Here is a 27619-nt window from a genome sequence, read left to right on the forward strand (position 1 = left end):
AACTTTCTGTAAGCCACATCATTTATGATCAGCCCTTGTCAGTATAATATGTTTTATTTAACATGGTATATCCTTTCACATTAATATATGATTCTATTTTTCAAAAATGAAAATAATGTCTACAGTATATGGTTTCTAAATATCACTTAGCATCATTATTTTAAATGTAACACTTAACATCATTATTTTAAATGTGATGCTTATTCCTTTTTACACTTAATAGATAAATATCCCTTGACTATAGGATGTTGTTTTATTCAGTCTTAAACCACAATCTTAAAACTTTCTGGGTAAGATACTGAAGAACAATTTTTTTTTTTTACTGTTCTTAGATGTTTCTAGTTAATTGCCTTTCCAAACACTTTCACATAGTATCAAACAAGACTTGGCTTGGAATTAAGTTCAGATGTTCATTATCTCAACAACAATTGGGAGTCAAGTATAAAAAGGATCCTATAGATTTTCTTTGTCAAGTATAATTCATATTCAGTAAGACACATCTATTTTCAATGTTTGGTTCAATAAGAATGACAAGCATATAGGCCTGTGATCAATGAAAATATGGGATCCTCTATCAACCAAAGCATTTCTTCACATTGCTTTCTAGAAAATCTCATCACTCTGGTTCCACACTAATCTTCTGGAGTTTCACTTAATGGAACTGCCATATCTAGTGAATGGGATATACATTTGGCAAATGTATTCTTCTATTGATTGTTCTAAAATTTAGGTGGAGTTAAATATTATGTATCAAGATACTATCAACATTTTTATGTGAGCCATTATAGACATGTTTTCATTCTCCTTTAACTAATAATTAATAATGGGGTTGAGTCAGATGGTAAATGCATGTGTAAATATTCACAGAGTTGCCAACTTGTCTTCTGAAGAAATGGGGACATTTCATTGTCTCTTCACAATGCACAAGGTCCATACCTGCTACACACCAACAGCAGTGCAGCAGTCCTTTGAAGCATCAGCCATTCTGGTGGTTTATCTGCTGGTAACAATGCTCTCAGGACAATGACATAATCATTCACATTTTATCATTCATAAGTCTTCTTTTATGGAATTCTTTTCAAAAGTTTTGTCCACTCTCAAAAATTGAGTTGTTTACTTTTATGATTTTGGTAAAAATGACTCTTAATATGTTTTGGTACATATTCTTGTCTATGTATCTTGCAGATATGTACACATACACAAAATGTACATTTATGTATTTCTGTGTTTAATCTATTATACCCTACCAGTTTATGCTGTCCCATCTCAGCTTTGCAAATTATGTCTATGATTTTTTTTAGAAAAACTATCATCAGTTGCTGCTTCAACAGATGACCATCTACAAAATCATGTAGAGATGAATTCACACTTACTATGTGGTGGAGTTGTCAAATCTTTTCAGCATCTATTTGTCAACACAATAATAAATATACACCTGATGGCATACTGTGTAGATTTTAATGATAAACTGTTGCATCACACACACACACACACACACACACACACACACACACACACACACACACAAATGATGTCTTTCAATGAATTCTAATTCCTAAATTTCCCCCCCTACTTTTTGATTAAATCCTTTTTTCCTTCTTTTTTCTTTAATTTAAAATTTCTTCTTAAAGTTAAATTTAATTTTTAGGCATAAGGTGATACAAAGGGTGGTTTCTTTCTTTCCAAACAGCTGGTGATTTCAACACTATTTGTTCAAGTCGGTTCTTTTCAAACACTGAATTATTTCACTACACTGTGGAAATCAGTTGATTCTTTGTTTGTGGGATGATTTCTGGACTTTGCAGTCTGTTCCACTGAGATGAGTTTACATTTCCACCAATACAACACTTCTATGATTATCACATAGTAAATCTTGAAACTAGATGATGAGTTCTTGACCTCTGTGTGTCTCTCCTCTGCATTTGCATATAGACTTTATAGTCAGCTGGCCACTTTCTCCAGGAAAGCACACCAGGTTTGATCTGTAATTGCTTTGAAAAGGCATCTTGACAATATGAGCTTATAAACATGGGACATCTCAATCTTTAATCATTACTTCCTCAGATCACAGGCCTTCAGAAATTTTTGTTTTATCTCCAAGTAGTTTGTGTTTTCTGTAGTAAGTTTAATATTATTTTTTAAATTTTAGAATGCTGAAATGCAATTGAATCATAAATCCTGGCCTTGTCTTCTGTAATCCAGCTGAAGTCAATTACTATTTATATGCATGTTCTGTAGATACCTTAGCATTTTTTTAAAATAAGACTGCATCCACCATTGAGAAACACATTGTGACTTCTTCCCTCCCTCTTCTCTGTCCAGCTGCACGTATTAGTAAAGGCTGACAGCATCTCTGCATTGTTTCCTATTCTAAAATGAGAACTCTGAATTGCCAAGACATGCACAGGATGTAACTAAAGTTACTATAGTCTCTACAATAAGATACTTAAAGTCTTCAGTACGTTAAATTAATCTTGATAATTGAATTCATTACATTTTGATAAATGTTTATCAGAAATTGTGTCTCATATTACACATATAAAGAAAAATTTAAAACCCTCATGTCCTAGAACAGCTGTTTTAGACAAGCCTAGACTGGCCTTTTATGTGTGTTTTAAAAAAGGTTTGTTTTATGTGTTTGAATGTTATTTCTGCATATATGTCTGTGCACTGTGTATGTGCCTGTTGCCCACAGAAGCCAGAAGATCAGATTCTGTGGAATTGGAGTTATGGATGGTTATAAGTCATTATGTGGGTGCTGAGAAGTAAATCCCAATCCTCTGGAAGAGCATCAATTACTCTTGGTTGTGGAATATTTAACTATGCAAAGATGTGTTGCATTTGTTTAATTATATAAAGGTATGTTGCTGTTTTACCTTGCCTGCCTAAGGCACTTGACTTGCCTAATAAAAAGCTGAATGGCTAATAGTAAGGGAGGAGGTATAGGTAGAACTTCTAGGCAGGAAGAGGAAGTAGGAGGAATTTAGGCTTGGGAAGAAGAAAGAAAAGGAGACAACTGGGAGACACAGGGGCCAGCCACCCAGACATGGAGAAAAGCAGAATGAAAGGCAAAAAGCTCTAAGGTAAAATGTAGAGGTGTAGAGAATAGAAAGAGGTTAAATTAAGTTAAAAGAACTAGTGAGCCAAGCCTAAGCTAAGACTGAGCATTCATAATTAATAATAAGTCTCTATGTCTTTATTTGGGAGCTGGTTGGTGGCCCAATGATAAAGCCAACTACAAATGGTGTTGGCCATATAGGCTTGGAAAACCCATTAGGTGTCTTGTCCCTATAGAAAACAGATTATCACTTCCTCAGCAGCTACTGGCTGCCTACAGTTCCTAACCTAGAGGTGGGGCCTTATGAAATTTTCCCTCATTTGTACTGGCCATTTAAGCTAAAAATTCTTTACCTTTGTCTGGAAATTACATGTTCAGATCTTGAGGAGTAAGAATGTTTACTGAAAATAAAAAAAAATGCTTTCTCAGAAAGTTTGCTCAATGAACTTTACAGAGAAAATAAGTTTGGAACTTGTCTTCTGGTCGAACATTTGAATCTGTTGTTGCTAACTCTAAAGAAGAATGAAGGTCTTGATAAAATCTGTGAGGTATTTTACTTGAAAAATTGTAAAAAATAACAAAAGCACAAACAATAACATAATATATATATAGTAGTAATAAATTATGTAATCACAAAATATAATTAAAAACTCTAACATGGTATGTTTTCGTCTTTAAAAATCACCACTACTTCCAAAGCCAGAATTATTTATGATAAAGTTAATATGAATGAGTCACATATGATCAAAATTTCACAGGAAATAAAGACCACCCAATACTTCATAAGAAACCAGCATTTTAAATCATAAGGGCACTTTTGCTTAAGATCAGAGCTTTCTGAATCACTTACATAATTTAACACAGTGTACTATTTGTCCAATGCTAGTTTAGATGAAAACTCATCTCACAGTTTAATGAAATAGAAATGATTTGGAATTGCCTATAAGACAATAACAGATCTCATAAAAATGGTTTCACTTCTAAACAAGCTAATGTACACATGCCTGTTCATCTAGGCAGCTTTTCTGAGCCACTGAAGAAGACTGTGGCTACATGCATCTTTAAAGTCTAGTATGAAGCATGCTATAGATCTGTTGTAATAGAACACCATCCCTTTAAGTATGACCCAGAGTTAAAACATGCAGAAGTGGAAGCAACCTCCTCTCTCTCTCTCTCTCTCTCTCTCTCTCTCTCTCTCTCTCTCTCTGCCTCACCTTCCTCATGTGAAAATTAGTGTCTGAACTCATGTATCTGGGAGAATGAGCAAGAATAAAATATAGTTCACACAAGAGAGAACTGAGATGCATGAAAATCATGAGAAAACCAACTTATTGAAAAATGTAATATTCAAATCACATTTCTATATGTTTCTACGTTTGACCCACGCTAAACTCAGTTCATAAATACGTAAGGCTAGATTATGTATACAATCTACCAAATGCAGAATTCAACATGAAACGTCAAATTTATCATGTTTATTTCAGTTATGGAGTAAGAACATGGGCATTTTGAAATAGCACATTTTAAGTGTTAAAAGCATCTAGAAAAGAAAAAAATGGCTTTGATAATATAATCCCACCAAAGTATAGAAGGCACACTGGTTCTGTGACTTTAAATATGTCAGTATTTCTAAGTATTAGTTTTATATTTGTAAAATGAGCACAATAAGTGAAATAAATATTATGAAATCCATACAAAAATTCAAGACTTTGGTGCTCAGAGAATACCTGGTAACTGTTTACTGTTGGTCTTAATGCAGATTATGCACCGTCATTCCATGTATTTGAATGTATTTTCATGTTTACTGTGACCCAATCCCAATTCTTTCCAAGTTAATCATAGTTCTAAAAACAATTTTGAGTTAAGCAAAGAAAAGCATAAAATAATTCACTGAAAGGAGTTAAATATTAAGGGAAGGGCTGAATGCAGGTCATGGACATGACTAAAGAAAGCTGGCCTAAAGCTAAATGTTTTCTAGTTCTAACTGTCATGGATTATCTTTGTTGTTGTCTTGGGTGGTGGATAGTACCTAAAGCATACTTGATAGTGACAGTGTAAAATGCAATGAGTAGCGCTGTGGCTTACGTTCTGATTGGCTGTTCTAATCACATAGATCATTAAAGATGTACAGACAGGCTTTGGTTAATTCTGGTGTGTGGTTTTTTTTTCACTTTTTATGATAAAATTTATTTTTAAAAGGATGCTCAGAAGATTTTTGTTTCTGTTTCCTAGTTATATACAAAGTATAGGTCACACAATCAGCTGTCAGCTTATTCATCTTGGGCTGCCTGGCTAACATTCCCATTGAACTGTGACCCCAGTTTTCAGGGTCACTTTCAACTGAATTTTAAAACGTTCAAACACATAATAATTAAGCTAGCAAGTCCTCTCCACCATCAGATGATGTTCTTGTACAGCTCATTTACATCATCTACATTGTTTCCAGCTAAAGTGACAGTATACGTGTTAGGAAACTGGCCTGCTTCCAAACTTCAAGTTTAAGAGAATTAAAAAAAAAAAGGTCTCTTAACATTTCTTGTATTTTTTTATTTCACCATTCACTGAAAATTGCATTGATTTTTAATGGCAAAGAATAAAGCAGATTATTAAAAATTGAGAATTTTCATGATTGAACAATCACAATTGTTTTAGTGTTCTATTGTTGTGAAGAGACACCATAACCACGGTAATTCTTTTTTTTTTCCAGTCAGGGCTGTAGCATGAATTGTTAGAAGGTTTCTCTGTGTAGCTTTGCACCTTTCCTGGAACTCACTCTGTAGCCCAGGCTGGCCTCGAACTCATAGAGATCCGCCTGTCTATGCTGGGATTAAAGGCGTGCACCACCACTGACCATAGTAATTGTTATAACGAAAAGCATTTAATTAAGGCTTGCTTACAGTTTCAGAGGTTTCGTCCATTATCATCATGGCAGCACACAGTGCTGGAGAAGGAGCTGAGAGGTCTATATTCAGATGCCTTAGGCATCTTCCTCAGGAAGGAAGAGACATTGGATCTGGCTTGTTCTCTTGAAACCTGAAAGCCCACCCCCTCAGTGACACACTTCCTCCAATAAGACCACACCCACTACAACAAAGCTACATATCCTAATCCCTCTGAAGCAGTGCCACTCTCTAATAACCAAGCATTCAAATATATGAGCCTACGGCGACCATCCTTATTCAAATCACTAGTCATGATATGCTAATGTCTACAGCTAGGGTCTAGGGTCTTCAGCATGGTCTCTTTTGGAGTTTTTAAAAAGTCATCATGAAGTTTCAATGGGGACTGACTATTCCTTTAGTCAAATATATATATACATGTATATACATGTAATAAACAGAGGCAAATAAACAAGTTATTTTTATTGTCATATATTATGAAGCCAAGCAGTGTGCATGTTCTACTTAATGGCATTTACATATCTACAATACATAGGATTCTTTTGATTCCTTTATTAAATTTTTTGTTTTGTCAAAATATAAATAACCCTAACATTGACTTTATAATCAGCTAGGCTAAAATTGCAAATATCATAGACGTTCTGTAAACAACATGAGAGGATAAGTGGAAAATGATAGTTTACAAATGCCTGGCTTTCAGAAATAAGTTCTAATTAGAATGATCTCTAGTAAAAAATGGCACACAAATAATATTAAAATTTTAAATCTTGATGTACATCAAAGCTTAAAGTGTAAAAATGGGAAAGCTGTACCACTTTACCACCAATACTTCTTATGTAAACAACTCCTTTACTAAATATTTTAAACAAGTACTCATTTTGTATAAAAGCCTGAATATTATGTATTTTAATAATTAAAAACAGAGACACAGACCTGACACTTAAGCATCCTGGCAGTGGGTCACAGATCATACAATGCTTTTAGAGAGCTTTGCAAACTTATCTTTTTCCACCCAATTTGGCACTTATATGTCCTGAAACAACAGCTCTTAAAATATTTAACTGGAAGATACTGAGCAAGTGCTGGCAAACTGATCACCAGTCACTTCCAGTAAGGCCTGGGGACAATAGGGATTGAGGACACACCAAGCCTCCAGCTCTTTTTCTCTGTATACTATTACATACCCTTCTTTTCCATGTTTGGGTAGGTTAATGTAAATTTATATATATTTATGAATAGTTAAAAATTACACATAAAATATATCTGTAAAAATTCATTTATATGAGTGTATTAACTTTTAAAAGCAAGACTCAAAGTATTTAAACTTAATTATTATTATTTTTTTAAAAGATTTATTATGTACATAGTGTTCTGCCTGCAGGCCAGAAGAGGGCACCAGATCTCATTACAGATGGTTGTGAGCCATCATGTGGTTGCTGGGAATTGAACTCAGGACCTCTGGAAGAGCAGCCAGTGCTCTTAACCTCTGAGCCATCTCTCCAGGCCTTAAACTTAATTATAAACACTATTTCATTGAAGTAAATTGTGAATCCAACACAGTACTAATTATAAAAAATTTTTTCTATGTCACATTTCAATGTTAAAAGAGTAAAATCAATTTTTAGAAAGTTGCCTAACATACAAACTACCTATTATTTACCAGATGCAACCCTAATAGATACTTCTGAGAATGTCTACATCCTAGTCAGAAAGAGCACATTTCTAAGAGTTCTGATGTAACAGGTTTAAATATATATGCATGTAAATATTAAAGTGGCAATCTACAAAATGCTAGCTTGTACTTAGCATTAGTGGAAATTATTTTATCAAGTCAAGTCCCCCTTAATTTGTCTCTTAAGATCTCTGTTGGTCTTAATCTTTCTAATGCCAGCAATTAATTGTTGGCTACTAATATATTCTTAACAGCTCCTTCATCATGTTGGTAGCATGTGACCTCAGACCCTAGCTGGAGGATTACTTCAAGTTACAAGCTAGCATTGTCTCTATAACAAGTTCTAGACCTGCCAGAGATATATAGTGAGACCCAGTCTCAAAGAATTAATAAAACAAACAAATACAGCAAAACAAAATGTTCATCCATTCATGTTCACATATATAAACATACACATGAGCATCTTATTTTATGAAAAATTCAGGTCTAGGTTTTAATAGTATTTCATGTAGAACCACCTATAAATGTATTTGGAAGATTTGAATATTATTCTTACAAAGTTAAGATCATGAAAGCACTTTCTCGTACAGTCAACTAATTGAGACTCTGAGTTACATAACTTTAGCAAATTCAGATCCTGGTTAAATAATGTGGGAGGAATAAAGGAGGCTGAAAGTGCCATGTGTGTACCAAGATTTTTTTGCAAAGTCAATGGTGCAATTAGAATGCTCTGTCACCTCAAGGCAAAACAATGGTGTGAAGATGGCTGCCATCAGGTAGGCCTCATGAGGTCATGGTGGACTTCTGGAGGGCACAGGAGCTGAGACCTGTTTAAGACACAGTAGTTCTTAATAGAAGAACTACTTAATGGATAGAAGACAGCATTTTAAATATAAAGCAGTGAAGGCAAGAGGGTTCAGAAACAATCACACAAGTCGTTTCTGAAGGATGATGGCTGCTGAGGAACCAGAGGAGATCATGGAAACAGAAGAGGTAAGAAGCACCACTAGATGGGAATGTCAACAACAGGCCCAAGAGCTTCCATGCAGAGTGGAGGGCCACTGAAAGTATTCAAAGAGTAGGTGGGTGTGGTGGATCTCTGATTATTTCTACTCCTCTGTATTGATCTGTACTTGAGGATAAACAAAAGATCAATTCCTTTTTCCATAACAGCACTTTCATATTTTGAAAAGTGTAGTTATGTTCTTCTACTTGAGATATAATTAGGATGGAATGATATGGGGAGAGAGTGAAATGAGAGAAATTACTTAAGAAGACACTTATCAGTTTTCCAAGTATCAAAATATGAACACAAATGACCTGACAAATAGGGAGAAAGGAAACAGAATATGTGTAATCTACTCTTTTCAAATTTTTCCAACCATGTTCTTACAAGTTGAGTGGGCATCCTATTTAGTCTTTGAGTTTGTCTTGATGTCTAATGAGCAGCTCCCAAAGAAGTCTTGAACCACGTGGGGAAGTGATGTGTGGATGCCACACAGCAATCTGAAGAATGGAGAGCATCATCACAGGGGCACCCTTGACATTATTTTTCCTGCCTTACTGAGGCCTGAGTAGAAACACCAGACCCCACTTACATGTTTGTCTAGGTTGTACTTCAAGGCATCCTTTCTGCATCACATGGTCCTTTCCCACCGACAAAGCTGAAAGTTGGAACTCGTGTTTATAAAGAACATCAAGTATGCTGCATGAGGGCGCTACTGTCCTCTTTCCAGTGACATCACCGACCTCAGCAATGTTTTCAGAACGACTGCCAGTTCAGTTACACTCAATAAATAATGTCTCTTTAAAGTGTTCATTCATAAGATTTTGGCAAAGTATAATACATTTACAGTGCTTTCAAAAAAAGTAAATATTAATCAAATAAAACTGATTTCAAAGTTCAACCAGAGTTGGACAAGATGGCTTCTTATAATTATCACAATCAGAGCTCTAGATGTAAATTCCAAGGTCTGAAGATTTTACCCTCTGTCCTATCACGTTAGAAGAGATACAATTCATTGGAGATAGATCATGGCTGACTCTTTAGAACAATAAACAGAATTTTTAAATACACTGCCTCAAATTGTTTGGCCTACTTGTCTAATAATGCATGCCACTGGTGTGTGAACATCCATTTCAGTTTCAATTGTTCCAAAGCTGGTTTTGTTCAAAGGAATTGAGAAGGAAATTAATATTTACTGAGGTGGTGACTAGGAAGTCCATCGCCATGGCAATTCTACTGTGTTAACAATAAGTTGCACTATACAGCTTAGCAACAGTGGTGTTCACACTGCTTTAGTATTCAGACAAAATATTCAGTGTAATTATAAATATTTATGGGGAAATTGCCATCCATAAAAGTATAAAGTTACCATGCTGCTCATTAGAAAGCCTCAGATTTACCTGACATTGCCCTTGGTATTTCGCAGAACAGTTGCTGCAAAATTCTGTGTAACCCCCACCAGGCTGATTCCATCCACTTCCACAATCTGATCATTGACTTGGATCCTGGAGAAAAAGAGAAAATAGCACCCACAGTGAACTCATCTGCTAACGTGCTGCCCTTTCCAAGAAAGCTACTTGACCAAGCACTTGCTGATTCCAAACTTTTCTTATGCACAATAAGCTCCAGATTATAGTCAAATACTTAATATCTTTTGAAGATTGCAGAGACAGCTCAGTTAGTACAGGGCTGAACTTGACACCCAGAAATTATGTGAAAATGTCCACAGTGGATCCTGCAGCTTGCTGGCCAGACAGCCAAGCATGTTTAACTAATTCAAGGCCAAAGAGATACTCAAGAAAAAGTAGACAGCACCTGAGGAACAAAACTTGAAATTATTCTCTTAGCATCTACATTCATGTGCACACACATGTATACATACTCACAAAAATATATAAACGAATGTACAAATGCAGACATTACAAAAAATAAGAGTGCCACTGGAAGCTAGAAAAGTAATATTGAAAGGAGTCATTTTATCACACATTTTCTTTAAAAAATGTAACTCTAATGCACGGCAGATCTCTAGCACAATTTGTGCCTAATTAAAGACAACTGATACTGCTGCGGTCCCCTTGGAGCCTAATCCCTGACACTGCTTTCCTCCCTCAGGGACAACATCAGGAAGTGCTCAGTGCTTCAGATATGCAATGCTCACATGTGTGCATGTGTGTGCTTATACATACTCAAAGATGTGTGTTTATGTGTGTCTGTTTCTGAAATGCATATTACATTAATATTGATAAATGTGTAAGTACTTCTAAATGTGCATATATGTTTTACATACACCATGTTTTATTCCTCACAAGGAATACTGTGGGCATGGAAAAATGTGGTATGAAATTGATAACATACACTTAAGCACCCAATTTCCAGCTTTATCAAATCTGAGCACTATGCAATATTTGAATCATGTTTTTTATAATGTATTACAGAAAAGGGGAAGCCCCTTAGTTGTTTTCTTATAATCTTCTTGCCTTTATTTCTTCAGTAGAGATGGCCACATACTAATTTTTGTGTGTTTAGCAATAGATGCCAATGAATTCACATAATATAAATGTATGTTTCAAAAATTACAAAGTATACCTCTCATCTTATTACTTACTTTATTCACTCAAAATTAAATGTGAGATTTTTTTACCCTCTGGCAACCATGGTTGTAATTTTAGCTAATTCATTTTGACAACTATATCATAGTATCTTTTGTGCATCTACTTTCTGTAGATGGACATGCATCATTTTTAAATTTAGCTATTATAAACACAGCTGTAAATAATCAGTCTGCTATATGCTTCTTTAAACACATGAGTCCTTCCAGGGTATACACTTGACTCAAAGAGTTTCGATCACAGTAGAAATTAAACAAGCATACGGGAGTCCAAGAATCCTTAGTGTTTTCAGATCTTCTATATGTTGTCAATCACAGAGTTTCAGACCTAACCAAGCTTTATTATTCTGACATTACTACCTACCTTGTTCTTTAGAGAAGGCAAAGGAAGTGGGTGTGCTAAGGATGGAATCCAAGGTTCGCAGGGAAGCTCTCCACCATTGGGATCTACTCCTTGCTGGGAAACCTGGTTTCCCAAATACTCTTTTAATCAGATTAATTTTCTTACTACTTTCAGAAATGATTAGGCAGCCGAATAAAATCTTTGACCTCTTTATTTGATGTTCATGAAAATCATCTTTTAAGTTCTTCAGGGGTCACCTGTATTTGAACATCGCATTCTGAAGGATGCATCTAAGTGACCATGTGGGCTTACAAAGCCAGTCACAGAAAGACATCTCAGCCCTCAAGCGCAGCTCCCACCCCACCTCAGACATCACTGTGAACAGCTCCCACCCCATCTCAGCTCCCATCCCATCTCAGACATCACTGTGAACAGCTCCCACCCCATCTCAGCTCCCATCCCATCTCAGACATCACTGTGAACAGCTCCCACCCCATCTCAGCTCCCATCCCATCTCAGACATCACTGTGAACAGCTCCCACCCCATCTCAGCTCCCATCCCATCTCAGACATCACTGTGAACAGCTCCCACCCCATCTCAGCTCCCATCCCATCTCAGACATCACTGTGAACAGCTCCCACCCCATCTCAGGCATCACTGTAAACAGCTCTCACCCCATCTCAGACATCACTGTGAAAAACTCCCACCCCATCTCAGACATCACTGTGAAAAACTCCCACCCCATCTCAGACATCATTGTGAGTCTCAGAGACAACAAATATTTGCTGCCATTCAAGTCTGCTAGCAGTTTATTTTCCTTTCTTTTGATTTTTCTCCTTCCGTACTGTGTTGTACTCCCGCACCCCACATCTTTGCCATTCTGGTTCTAGACCTAAGATGATGACAATAAAGGTAGTGGTACCAGTAGCCCTGGCTGGGGAACCCTCACTGAAAGTAAGAGGGAGCAGGCTCTTACCCTCTTGCCATGGAGAACTCTGCAGGGGTTAAGGAACTCCATGGCCCTCATGGGACAGCAGAAGAACCTGCCTCATTACCCTTCTGAATTTATGAGTTCAAATCATTCCACAAGCATTTCATGGCTCCTAAAGGAAATCAGCTTCACAGAAATGCTGCTGGATGTGTGTTGTATTCCTCTGAGGACTTCATGTGTGGCTAAGGTAGCAAACTGAAGCTGTCCATTCTCTCTCTCCCCTACCCTCCCTCCCTCCCTCCCTTCCTCCCTCCCTCCCTCTCTCTCTCTGTCTCTCTGTCTATATCTCTCTCTTGAGACAGGGCTTCTCTGTGTAGCTTTGGAGCCTATCCGGAACTCACTCTCTAGACCAGGCTGGCCTACAACTAACAGAGATCTGGCTGCCTCTGCCTCACAGTGTTGGGATTGAAGGCATGCGCCAACACCGCCCGGCTTAAAACGTCTAGCCCAGGCTGGCCTCGAACTCAGGATCCTCCTGCCTCTGCCTTTTTCAGCAAATTACGCACCACCACAACTGGCAATGTCTGTTCTTTAAGCTGTGTGATGAATACAAGTGTCTATCATTAAGTGACAGTGAAAGAACTTCCTACAAATGGTATAATAATGTGATAAATAAAAATTACAAATTCTCTGAAATTATGAAGATGTAACCCAGTTGGATTTTATACTGTAAACAGTTCATAATGCTAACTTTAAATCTATTCCTGGGTTCTCTGTTTTGTCTTGTTGATCTATTTATTTATTTGTAAATACCCCATTTTCTTGATTCCTAAAGCTTTAAAAGAAAATCCTAAAGTCAGATAATGTCCCTTTCCAAACTTTGTTCTTGGCCTTCATTACTGAGTGCGCTGTTTTGAATCGTCCATTCATCAGTATTCACTGTTGCAGTCTGAATGTGAAATGCCCCTCAGTCTCATATGCTTGCACTCTTGATCCCCAACCAGTGGCCATGTTTGGAAAGCCTTGCGGGGGAAGTAGGTCATGGAGGTGGGCTTTGAGAGTCACATCCTGGCCCCACTTCCTGTTCTCTCTTTCTGCTCCCCAAGTGAGGCTGAAATGTGGTCAGCCAGCTTCCTTCCCCTGCCTCCATGCCTTCCTGACCTGGTACTATGTCTTTGTCCTGGCTGGAGGGCTCTGTTCCTCTGGACCTGTGAGTCAGAAGAAGCCCCTGGCTTCCTTACACTGCTCTTGTCAGGGTATTTTATCAAAACAATGGAGAGAAACTAGAACATCCATCAATTAACTTAATGAGATTATTCCGAGACTTCACTGGATACAGAGATAAAATTAAGGAGAATTCGCATCCTGACAGCATTTTTTCCTACCTATGAGCAGAAATGTAACTCCATTCATTGACCCATATTTGATATCTTTAGCAGAATTTTATAGTTTCCCTCATTTGGAGCCTAAAATTTTGTCAGATGTAATTAATTTTGGAAGATGATAATATAACTATTATTTCTTTTCATTTCAAATTTTGTTCATTCCTTGCTGATTTACTGTGACTAGCAGTGAATAACTTTTATATAACAAACTCATGTCCTACCAATGACAAATTTACTATTTTTGAGAAGTTTTCTTTTTTAAATAAATCTAGCTGAAAGAGTATTCCTGCAAATACTATTTCAGAGGACAAACTGCCCCTGCTTGCTTTCTCTGTAGTTTTATAAAAAGTGATCACATATGCTTTCAGATTCAGAGAAGGGACCAGGCCTTCATTCTTCAGAGAACATTCCCAGGGTTGGGCAGGGATACTCCAATGCAGACAAGAAGTCTCACAGGGGATTTCTCTGCTCCCAAATTCATTTTCTTTGTACCACGGACACGAAGCAATGTGATAACAAGAAGTTAATGAGATTAAGGAGTGGTAGTGGAGTCCAGTAACAATGGCAGTTCTGGAGACTGAGGCAGGAGGGTCTGCTTGAGAACCAGATCTCGAGACCAGCCTGGAGAAGGCAGTAAGACCCTAAACAAATAACAAGCATAGACAAATGCAGGCAGACACAGCTGAGCTCAAGTTCAAGTCTCCAAGCTCTGGTGGCAAGCAACCCCAAGCCCACAGAGAGGAAAAGTAGAAACTAACTGGGAACAGCAGAATGTGTTGGAGAACAGGACCTTTCAAACATTGATCATCACCAACATGACATACACACACACACAAAAAAAAAAAATTAGAAATGTATTCTTGACACCAGACAGATGTGAGAAAGGAATCTCATTTTTAAAAAGTTTTGAAAGTATTTAAAGCATATAAAGCATTAAATGTAAATCAATAACCCTGTTCCTATTGAAAAAAGCATACAATTGACACTCTCCTTTTGTAGAGCATTGTTATTGTTCTATTTCTACAAATGTTTATTCAGCTGCTTCTGTTCAATTACTTCAGTCCAATTTTCTTAACTCTATTTTGTACAAAACCTTGGATTTTTGACCATGAATTACTTTAAGAGTTATTCCTTAGTTAGTTCCAGAAGGACTTGTCTAAGATGTGTACTGTCACAGAGTAAGAAACAACAAATAAAAAGTCAAAGCCTTATCATCATTTCTTTCATGACACACACTTTCATACTCTGTAGTTTGGGTAATTATTATTCTGAATGAGATATGCATGGAGGTCAAGGAGGAAAGCTAGCAGAGATAATAATGCAATCTTCCTGACTGAAATGAAAAAGGGAACAGGCACATCTAAATGACACTGGGGTGCACTGTTGTTCCCTAGACTCACACAACATAATACTTGTCAAAGAAGGCACTTGGGTAAAGGCAGAGATAAACTTGGGAAGGGCCTCACTTAAAGGAGCCTAACAAATACCAATGAATATGTGGAAAAACCTGGTCTACAGATAGGGTCTAGACAACTAACTCAAAATCTGAGCCTCGTGGCACTCCAAAGAAAGAAATACACAACACAATGAGAATATGTGGGTAAAATAAACGAGGATAGAAGATGAATGGTCAGTTTTACAAGAAAATATTGAAGAATAGAGTCAATACAAAAAATACCGGTTTCTGGCACAATTTAAAGGAAACAGAGAAGCTGGGCTCACGTGATGGTGCACACCTTTAATCCCAGCACTCAGGAGACAGAGGCAGGTAGATCTCTTAGTTCAAGCCCAACTAGGTCTACAGATTGAGTTCCAGGTCAGCCAGGGCTACGCAGGGCAACCTTATCTCAAGAAAACAAACAAACAAACAAACAGGGAAAAAGAGAAAAGGGGAAACAGAATTCAAAGCCTTTATACTAAATTTGGGATAAAAATCAGATTGTAAAATAGGGTTCCATTTGTCCCATGCTTGAAGCATGGCCCATCATTTTGAAAGTAACAATTTTGATAGAAATTTAAGAGTAGGGAGTAAATACAGACTTTAACACGTTTAAGTTTAGACTTCCGTATTAATTCTGTTGGTTGTGTTTAATTGTGTTTTTGTTAAAATGGAGAAGCAGGTAAGAAATTTCTGTCAGTTAAATAGTGGAGGCAGTTAGTATGGACTACTTATTTCTGTAGATTCTCACTGAAACATCAGTGAATAATACACTTGCAAAAAAAACAACAGTAAAAAAGTGCACACATTTTTAAAAATTATAAGTACAAGTAATCAGTGAACATTTTAAGGACTTAGGGAAAGGGGCTGAAGAGATGCTTCAGCAGCTAAGGGTACTCACTGCTTTTATAGATGACCTGGGCTCAGTTCCCCCGCACCCATAGCACAACTGACTGTAACTCCAGTTCCAGGAAACCGGATGCCTTCTGGCCTCTGTAAGTAACTATATGCATGTTGTATGCAGGCACACATACATGTACATGAATTAAAATAATAAAGTGTTAAGGACAGGGGTGCAAGAAAAAATTAAAACTTGAAGGGCAATAATGTCATGGCATTCAAATTATTAAAGATTCTATTATATCGAAGAAGTCAATCTTAATGGGGTGCAGTAGTTGCCATTTGGGAGTTCTGCTCTGGGAAGCACAGCAAATTGAATGATGTTTCTGAAGGTCACTTTAGCAACATACTTCTAAAGCATTTAACATGCATGTAATATGCATTGACATAGTAATGCAAGTTACCATTATTTAATTAGTTTCAAAGAAATAATCAGAGATATTCTTGATAATTTGCATATAAAAATGTTGACATGACCCCCATCTTGAAATAAAAAAAAATACCAAAAACATCTATAAGTTGCACACACACACACACACACACACACACACACTTATTGCAATAAAAATATCTTTACAATCCATTGTGAAGATGAACTACATGTTAAACTGTAATGTACTATTTATGTACTGACTGTGGAGTTAGACACCATAGGTTTATAGTCAGGCTCTGCTACTTACTAGTGAGTGTACATAAGACACTTTAGATTCCTTCTATATACAACAGAAGCAATAAAATGCATAATAAACCAACATTATTAGCAAGAGCAAATAAGTTAAAAAAAAAAACACAGAGCACAGATCACTGCTGTCACAATGTAAGCATTCAACAAATATTCTCTTGATAATAAAATGTATAAAAACCTAAGGCTGTGCAGAAGTACCCGTTTACCCATGATCATACTTTCCATGCTTTCAATTACCCATGATCATCTGCTGTCTGAAAGAATTTAGTTCCAGAAATAAACAATCCCAAACTTCTAAACTGGGTGCCATTTATTCTAAGTACCAGGATGAAATCTGCCTTCCTGTTTCGTCCTGCCAGAATGAGAGTCATCCATTTGCCAGGGCTATACATACCATGTATGCAGCCATCCTGATAGTCACATAAGCACCGAGTGACCAGATGAGCAATCACAGTATCACAGCAGCTCTGTTCAAGCAACTCTTACTTTAGTTAGCAGTGGCCCCAAAGTACAAGGTAGTGTTGGTCCCTAAGAGTAAGAAGATAATTCAAATGTGCCAAAGATCGTGGGCTGTCTTTACGTGAATGGCGAAAGGTGTCAACTTAAAAGAGAAAAAGGAAAGTGCATTTACATTCCTTACAGGGTTGCTAAACTCTATGGTCAGAACAAAGGCAGAGCTGCTTTCGGAGATTTGGCTTTGGCCCTAGTTTCAGGAATCTACCCAGAGAGGGAACAAGCCTGTGGGCAAGACAGACTACAAAGACTTAGGGTGTTCCTTTACTTAACGACGTAAGCAAAGTTGCACTAACTGAAGAACTCCCAGAGGATGTTCAGCAGCAGAATGCTGACAGAGCCTAGAAACATGGGGAGAACTTGGCTTTCTTCTCTATAGTCATCACCATCTCCCCTAGACGTGGTCCTTATTACCCTAAAACAGCACTGAATGTACTGACAGCCAATGTTACCATTTCTATAATGACTAGGGCAACAGCCCGAAAGGCTTTCCTTAGCCGAAGCATTACAAGAGTGACTCCTTAAGCAAGGGCATGGGTAGGACAAGAAAATAATAAAGCTGAAGCTCCTGGACTCAGGGTCTACAGTCTATAACCCAAGGCCAAAAAGGAATTGTCTCAAATGCAAGGGACACAAGGGAAGTAATACACATCATTTGGAGTGTCCACACTTCCACAGAAAATTTACCGTGTCTAATATATAAAATTAACTTAGGAGCAGAAAACCAGTATTATGGCATGCTCTAATTCCTTTAATGTGTCTGTGTAAACATGACGCTTGCACATACCCACGTGCCCCACCCCCAAAAAAAGACTGTAAAAAGTACTATAGAGAAGAAAAGAAAAACTGTCAATCTAGAGAGAATCTATCACCAGGAGTCCAGGTGATGAACTGCTAAAGGAGGTCTGTCCAGGCGAAGGCACGGCATTAGATAGGAATGTGTGTCTTGCCCAGGAAAAGAATGTGAGGAGGCCAAGAAGGGCCCAGGCTGCAAATCCCTCCAACACTGACACTGATCACAGCACAGAGCATGCTCTTCAGCCTCCTCCAACTGCAGAGAGGCCTCAGTGATGACTCAGAACCAGGTGGTAGCTGTAATGCCAATGGAATTGTAGAAGTTGGGCTAATCTTGGTTTCTTTAACGTGTTCATATAGTTATTTGTTGGCATGATACTTCTGGGAAGGGGGCTGGGGAAAACTCTACTTCTCAAGGTGTGTTCCAACAAAGAAGCAAGGATAAAAGGCAGGGACACCAGCTGAGGCAACATTGACGATCTACACGGGATTTCAATGTACATGGAGATACAGATTTATCCAATTCCCTAAGAGAAGACCTAATATAAATAGTGAAACAACACAGAACAACAAAATAAAATAAATAGGCTAAGATTAACATATTTAATTTTTAAAATAGGTGAGGAAAATACAAAATGGCCTTTGTTTGAAACCAGATCTAGGAGTGCTGAATGCAATCCTTTTTTGTGTGTTTTCATTTTGCATCTTTGTTTGGATTTGTGACCCAGTCACCTAAAAGGTGATGCATAGTCCTTTTGTTTTGCTTGGCACTAACTGTAAGGATTATTTCCTATCTCCCTGAAATGACTTTCACATAGTAGATTTTCACAAGTTTAATTCACCTGGAAGAAAGGGGTCCTTTCAAAGTGTTACATAATGGTATTAGTATTTCCCACTTTAATTCAATTTTACTTTTAATTTTTTTGGTTTTTCTAGACATGGTTTCTATGTGTATCCCTGGCTGTCTTGGAATTTCCTGTGTAGATCAAGGTGGCCTCAAACTCAGAGATCTGCCTGACTCTGCCTCCCAGTGTTGGGATTAAAGGCGTGGGCCACTATGCCCAGCTTAGGAACTAAAATTTTGTTTATTTTTATTTATTTTGTATTGTGTTTATTTAAAGTGTACTCATGTCCATACATGTGGAAATCCGAGGACAGCTTTTAATAACATCCTATTAGCAACAATATTTTCCATGATTAACTCAGCATCTTTCTTGAGATCCTGTCTCAAAAAGTTAATAAATAAATAAAATCAATTTGGTACCTACCCCTTTACAACCCTGTATATACCAACAGGTGTTTTAGGATTAACAAAGACAGATTGATGCTGCTGTGAGTCTCAACAGAGACCATGACTCATTGACTACTTGAGAAGGTTATGCGATATGTAATCTAACATAAAAATGTTATTTATGCAGTGTTCTTTGAATTCAGCTGTCATAACCTGAGGTCTTTGTTCACTTCTCTTGTCACCTTCCAGTGTCCCATCAGAAGCCTGGTGTCAGGCAGAATCTTTCCATTAAAGATACACGACCTTTGAGCTGATGCAAGCTACAACATTAAGCCGTAATTACCCGGAGCAGGCTGCCAGCCTCTCTGCTCACAGAGAAGTCTCCTTCTACAGGTTCAAGCAGCGCTCTAGCACCTGTTTCTTTGTAGGAGACATGGAAGAACACTAGTCTCCATAATTCCCCTCAGGGCAGGAGTAGATTCTTAAGTTCCCCTCCACGTTTGTCATTTTCAAAATCATCAGAATTATTTCTGAAAGAAAGTTATATGTCAGCTTCCACAGGACACACTCTAAAACCATACATATCATGTATGGCCCACTTCCCACTGAGTAAGTAGATGGGTGGATAGAAACAAAGGCAGACAGACAGACGCACATTTATTCTGCTACCAATAAGAAAGTAATTCACATGTTTTAACATTCTCCCACATCTGAGAAACACTGAAAAAAAATTTTTTTAATCAAAGAAGATCACACTGACAGAAATTTGCGGGGCAGTTCCCCGGAATTCAATTCACATTCAACAGTATCAGCTCACCTGCCATCCCGCTGAGCAGCACCTCCATCTGTCACTGTCTTGACAAATATCCCCAGCTTCTCCAGGCCTGCATCTGCGCCAACACCCATTCCAATAATGCTTATGCCAAGCCCATCCTCATCTAGGAGAAAGAGAAGACAGTGAGCAGCAGTTTCTGTCCTGCTCTGAGGGGCTTAGCTGGCTGGTGAGGCTGCTTGCTGCTTCTAGCTTTGCGATACATTGTATACAGGACAAGTGATATGTTTGCCTGCACAGATCAAGAGCCTCAATGGTTCAAGAGTTCAGACACTTTTCTGCTATTGTTGGCAATCCAGTGTGGTCCTAGCAAAGACAGTAATTTGGTTCTTGAAGAATCAATGGATCTCAAAACTGAGTCTCCGATTACCCTATGCAATATTTTAGTCATGAACAAACATATACTCCACAACAATTTTAATTTTAAATAAATGTGACACATAGTTATTTGGAATTCCATCTTTTCCTTTTTATCTTCTACTCATGGTAAGAAGATTGCATGAAGCTTGGAATTAGCTCAGTGGCCAAGCACTCTCTACTGTGCCTTATGCCCCGAGTTTGATTTTTAGCACAACAAAAGAAAAATAAAGATTGGATGTATAACTGAGAACAGTTTTCTATGCGTCTGTACAAGCACCTATGTGCATCAGTAACAATTAACAATATATGCACGGGCACACCTATATGTACATACAAACATACTGGGCAGACCCACTCTCGTGTATATTTAGCTTGTCTTTCCTTTACACAAATAAGACTTCAATTCTTTTGGCATAACACACGTTTAAAATTAATAATACCTCGTGGATAAACTTTTATAGTCCTAAATCATTTCTGATGACTGAATAATATTTCATGATGATATATCATAGTATATTAAATCACTTCCTTATTAACAATAAGTCACCTTTATTTCCATTTTATTGGCCCTGTAAGCAATACTGAAAGTTATATTTCAAATTCACTTACAAATCATGTGTTTATTCACATTTCCATTTGTCCTTTCCATGAGCATATGTAATTCACCATCAATAAAATTAAAAAGCTTTATTAACATTCAAGGTTATTTTTCTGGTAGCCTCAAAGTCCTTGTAATCATGATTTATCAGTAGTATTTAAAAATAGATAGTATCTAATTAGCAGTTATGGATCATTAAAGGAAAACTAACCCACAAATTCAAGAGAATACATTTAAAATAACATTCAGCAATTGTTATTATTATATTCATAATGTGCTTCAGAGGAGGACTTGTCTCGGTGGTCATTATTTGTAACTAAGTCCATCTAGACAATCCTGTATCTTTACCCTAAATTTGTTTCTAGAGTTGCCTTTAGTAACACTGTACCGTCCTGGATTCTGTGGTGTCTACCCTGCATGAGTTTTGACATGAAGTCATGTAGGAAAAGTAACATTAGCTTGAGACACCCTGAATACTAATGCAGACTTCTTACAAGAAGAAATGAGCAACCTAAGGGCAAACGTAGCTGGAAGGGCATAGTCAACCCACAGAGATGATACTCCCAGCAGCACCTCAGCTTTCTCTGTTCATAGGAAGGAGTGTCAACCACAAACTCTTGGCAAGAAGCTAGTACCCAGCCAGCAAGACTTCTCAACAGGTAAAGATACTTGCTACCAAGACTGCATTCTAAATTCAATCCCAGACACCACCACCCCCGGGGGGGTGGGTGGACGGACGGGATGCACTCCAGCAAGATGTCTTCTGACCTCCACATGTTTACCTTCGCAGTGTCCCTCTCCCCAAAGAGTCAATACACATAATGAATATAAAATGTTTAAAAGAACCCAGGAGTGACCCTGAGCACTGGTCTTCCTCTATACATTCCTGGAGACAGACAAAAGCATTAAGTAGACAAAGCAGTCAGGAAAAAACAGTGAGGCCCTCTTATTCCTCAAGATGCCATCACCTGACCTGGAGGTCCAGGCTTGCTTCCTCTCAGGAAAGAGACGCTTTCCTGGCACAACATTGTTTTCATTGCCACTGAGATGTGAGCCTGGATCCACTGGACTGTGGGTTATTAGATTTCCTTCCCTATAAAATGCCAGCTTTTCTACTGAATTTTGTCTCTTTATTCTGGTGATTTAAAAGATTCTTAGAATATTACAGATATTAATTTTGTTAATTATAATGCAGTTTTTCATTTTTCTATTGATTTTCTTCAGACATAATTGTCTTTATCAGGTTAAGGCTGCACATAATCAAATTGGTATTATCTCTTCTAACTTCTGTTTTCTCATTTTGTTTGTGTTATTCCCACCAACCTAGGTGAGAGATACTGCTGTAGATTTTTCTCCAAATATATCACTACTTTTTAACATTGATTTTAATGTGTTTAGAGTTTCAAATATGTGGTGGAATGAAGGTGCTCAACTGTGTATTGGAGGTAGATACTGAGTAATGTCAGGCTTTATGCCATATTACATTCTCTCTCATATTAATATTTTCTCCTGAGGCTCATCCACTGACCAATCACTGCAAGTATCATTTGTCTTCTGGCTTTAGTTGAAACATTTTCCAAGCTTCCTGAATTTAAAGATAGAACTCTCCATTGCTTTTGTGATCTGTACTTTGCAAACTTCATAGGCAGTGTCCATCACATGTTTATTTATACAATTTTTAAGGTAAATCTTACTAAATATCTTTCTCTGAGACTATGGACTTTTTCCTCTAAATGATATGCAGTTACTTTGCTAATAATGAACTACCTTTTCATCTTATCTAAAAATCCATTTTCTCCAATATATTCTTGTTAGATATTTCCATAGTTGATATTTTATTTCAATTCTGAAATTTGGAGTTGGTATTATAGCCTTTGTTTTTAATAGCATATTAGTTTTGGGTAAAACTCTTAAGGATTTTCGATGGCATGTGGAAGAGTTTTCCTTCATTTCCTTCTGATTAAAAAAGAGTCTAAACAACATTGGTTTAGTGTTTTCCTTATGTGCTATGGAGCCATCTGGTCTGAGGCATTTCAGTGATTTACCTGTAGATATAATGTTTTCCATAATAGACACCATTTCAATTGCTACTATGGCAACTCAACAATCTGTTACATTGACTTGGATATTCATATTGTTATAAAATAAATAAATTATTTCTAGGTACTCATCATTTGTGTCAGAGAAATTCGGTGCCCGATAACTCTCATGCTGTTCGTTTCTATGTATTTACTATATATTGCTAATATGCCTTTAGTCAAAATTTTCACGGGTTTGATCTGCTTGATGAAACATTTGGCATCATTAATCTTACTGTTTTCTCTTTTCTGTCACTCACATTGCTCTATTTATCGTTTCTCCCTGTCTTGTCATTTGTCTTGAGCTGAAGCTGGATTTGAACTTCAGATGTTTCTGCCACCTGTATGCTGGGATGACAGGCCTGTGCCACATCAGGGTTGTGCTTCTCAGTTTTAAAAATGACTTAGCACTTTTAAAGATAACTTCACTAAAGGCTGAAGAACCAGTAGACAGTAGCTCCACCTTGTCTTAGCATCATATCTTTGTTCTTCATTTTTGCCAGATCAGTTGGTGGCCAGGAGAATGTGCTGTTTTTGTACCTTTGAATTAGGTTTTATAATTTTAATTGATAGACAAAAAAAAAAGCATGAAGAAAGATGTGGATCCAAGCAGTGCACACTTTATGATATCACTACAGGTGTTCAAGCATAAGGAAAATCAACTTTGAAATTATGAAATTGAAATTTGTGGCTCATAAATAGTTATTTCTATTTTAGTACATAAAAGATACTTCACTGTTATTAATGCTTTTATTAGGGCAACTGAGTAAATTTAAAAGTGATGGTAATTGTCTTCTAATATCACGTACTTGTCTGGTCAGCTGTGTATAATCAGTTACCTCAGAGGCTATTTTTCCTTTGTGCTGGAACAGGTTGCCTGCCCTCCCTGTCTCCATGAACAAAATCCTCCTAACTTGGGGGCTAGGGCTAAGTAGTTATTTCTGCTGAGTATGTTTTAGTTCTTAAATTCTATGGTTTTTTGATGACAGATGTCAGTGACATTCCATAGTTTCCAAAGCTATTCTGGTGAAAATCGCATAGTAACATGAGGAATGTGTTTGCTTTTGTTCTTGCGTCTGGAGAGAGAGAGAGAGAGAGAGAGAGAGAGAGAGAGAGAGAGAGAGAGAGAGAGAGAGAGAGAGAGAATCGTTGTCACTATGCTCCCTAAAATATACTACTTTGTGAAAGCCCAGATTAAATGCAGCACCCTCCATGTACCTAGTACATTTATCAGCCCAGGTTTCTCACTACTTGATATTTTGTTTGCATTATTGAAGACATATGCTGATAAATCAGTCAGAAGGGCAGGGGAAAATCTGCCACTAGTACATCTGAACTAAGTGCTGTACTCATGTGAGTCAGACTTGGGAAACAGAACCTTTGGACATTAAAAGAATGAAGTCCGTTAAACATGACACAGCAGCCAGCCATTAAATTATTAAAAATCAAGTTATGAAGAAAATCTCTTATGCAGATGGGAGAAAATATTTCAATAGCAATATTTATATGATCGAGAGAGTTATTAATTTTCTGTTTTGGCCTACTAGTGATGCATACTTGCTAGGTGAATCAGTCATTGGGTCAAGATGACTCTAGTATTCTTTCCTAGGACTTCTTCAACACCAAGAGACATTTTTGAACTGTACATGTGATCAGATTGTTAACTTTTCTTTTATTTTTTTTAGAACCTTTGAATAAAAACCTGAACCTTTGAAAAAATGTATCTTATTTACCTTTTCAGATTTCTTAGATGATTGTCTGTTTTCTTAAATGTTTATTTTAAAGAATGATGCTAATATAATCTTTATTTTGAGTAAGGTTTTTACTGTATATTGAACTTTTCAAAGGATATCCCTTTCCAAGACCGTCGGGAATAACAGCTTCAATTTTCTATCAAGTCTGCATCAAATAATTTTATAATTTCCAGATTCTCATGCTAGTAAAGAGGTTCTAATTTTTATTCAAATGTAATATCTTTCTTCTTTTTAAAAATCTCATGTTACCAGATGACTACTTTCTCTTTAGAGATAGCGTTAAACTGACTTGTTTATCTAATCCACTCCTCATTTCTTTCCTGTCTGCTAGATGTACTTGTGAAAGAAATGCAGTGAATTTTTGAATCTCTTTTTTCCTTTGGTCATCTTCTGTAGTTTAATTTTCTACTTTAAATTTTAGGGGGAAATATACACACACAGTATAATTTATTCAGCGGTTTATCTGCGAAACATGTTTAAAGACATGTAAAAACACGTTTTAAAGATGAAAGTAAGTGGGTCTGGTGGCACACACATGGAATCCAAGCACCACGAGACTGAAAGGAGAAGCAGGAATTCCAGGCCAGATTGGACACACAGTGAAACTACTTCTCAAACCCAAGAACTCAGGCAAAGTGGAAGAGACCTGTGATACTAGCATTGGGATGCTGAGGCAGGAGGATCACAAGCTGGAGACCAGCAGAGCTACTATAGAATCCAAGGTCAACCTGGGCTACAAGAACAGGATAAAACAAGAGTCCGTATTCTAACAAATATATGGAATATGGCCCATCAGAAAACTACCTGTATACCCCTTCCAGCTCTCCTTACTCTTGGTGACACTGAACCTAATTATTTTATCCATCATTATTTCAAAAACACTGACATAATAAAACAATTAATCACCCATGTATCCCATACCCTTAAGTAATACACTATTCAATTTTCTGTTAGTTGAAATTCAAGTAAATGGAATTACAACTGAAAGCTTTCTGTGATTCCCTATTTACATTCTCTCAACGTTCTGTTTATAAAAGTCACACATGCCGCTGCATGAGCTGCAATGCACAGCTTGTCACTGACTGGACATGCTGTCATGCCTCTGATGAATGTTTGGGTTGTTCTCACCTTTGGCTCTTAGCAGCAGTATGCGACATGCTAGGTTTCTTCTAAGATCCTTTTCAACACACACACAAAATGAGAGCATCACTTGCCACTCCATTTTCCCTACGATTGAAAGTGTCCTTTAAATGGAGTCATGTTTACTGGGATGCTGGATCATCATCATCTTCACCCATGCAGTTCTATGTTTAATATTTATTTATGCAAAATTCCACTCTTGAACAAGTCAATGGTGTCTTTGCATCCTTGCTAGCAGTAAGCAAATTTCTCAGATAACTTGTGTTCATGAAAATGTTACATACTGGCAAAATCTTTTCTTTCCTCAGGAGAAGCAAATGCTTCCTGGGGATACACACTCCTTTTAACTCTCAGTGGTCCATGAAAGTCCACTCACTCACTGCAGGGGCAGCTTTCAGAGCTGGGAAGCCCCGACCTGATTCCAGTCATTTCAAAGATTTTTACCTTGGTTTTTATTTCTTTTTTTAAAGCTCGTGTTCTGTAAAATTGTTATTTTATCTTTATCCATTAGGATTTCCCCTACTTTACTAGGGATCCACATGATATTTTCTTAGTTTTCCCTGTTGAAGAAAATTTCCTTCTGTTACTAATTGTGTATCTCCTCCATTGTTCCATTTTTCTCTTCTGTTGGCCACAGCTTACGTATCAGTGCTCATTCTCAGTTCTCTTGAGTGCTTGCTATCAATGAAATGGGTCTGAGGACATTTTTTATATTACTCTCCAAGGTCCCCAATGTGAGTCTCAACAATAGCCATGCTTGTCATCTCAACTTCTAAGGTCAAATTTTTCATTAGAAAAATCAATGAACTTGTTGTTAATAATGCGCTTAAGGATGTCTTTCTGAAGGCACTATTTACTACTATCCTTGAGTGACTTTCTTTGCCTCTTGGTTTTTCTGTCATCTGGTTATCCTGCCCCTTTCTGAAGGCTTCTCAGATCTGTCTGGTTTCTGCTCACAGGGACACAATGCGGTTCCTCAATGGCCATCTCAGATGAGGATAAGTACAGCCATCTTTGCTCCATGCAATCAGTGGCTTCTCTGGTATGCAGACTGTCATTCCAAGAGGGAAATTCAGGACTGCCTGTCTTCTGCTCTGACTTCCCCTTTACCCCTTCAGTCATTTCCTCAAAGACAGAGAAGGGAGCTTGCTTGTTGGAAGCTTCTTGCATCTCACTGTCTTCACTCCAGATCTTCCCAAGCTTCCACAGAACCCTCTACCAGCTTCCCATTCTACCATCACATTCTGAACCCTCTCCACCACAAACCAGAAAACTCCAAACTGTTCCTCAAGGCCAGCTCTCTGTGGGCACTTCCCCTTGCTGCCAGCCCTTCTGGTTACACCATCAAAGCAGTGGAACACACACACACACACACACACACACACACACAC

At 37.5% G+C, this 27619-nt stretch overlaps 1 protein-coding gene across 9 annotated transcripts in view; it reads right to left on the reverse strand.

Moving 5' to 3' along the window:
* Ppp1r9a (protein phosphatase 1 regulatory subunit 9A) overlaps positions 1 to 27619 on the reverse strand; it is a 262484-nt gene that overhangs the window by 89042 nt on the left and 145823 nt on the right. For all 9 annotated transcript variants that reach the window (XM_036182883.1, XM_036182878.1, XM_036182886.1 and 6 more), the window contains exons 4-5: positions 20284 to 20404; positions 10037 to 10141 (exon numbers count right to left, since the gene is read on the reverse strand). In XM_036182883.1, coding sequence (XP_036038776.1) covers positions 10037 to 10141; positions 20284 to 20404 — 226 coding nt within the window. The remainder of the gene's footprint in view (positions 1 to 10036; positions 10142 to 20283; positions 20405 to 27619) is intronic.

This window comes from Onychomys torridus, chromosome 3, assembly GCF_903995425.1.
Source record: "Onychomys torridus chromosome 3, mOncTor1.1, whole genome shotgun sequence".
Classification (NCBI taxonomy): Eukaryota; Metazoa; Chordata; class Mammalia; order Rodentia; family Cricetidae; genus Onychomys; species Onychomys torridus.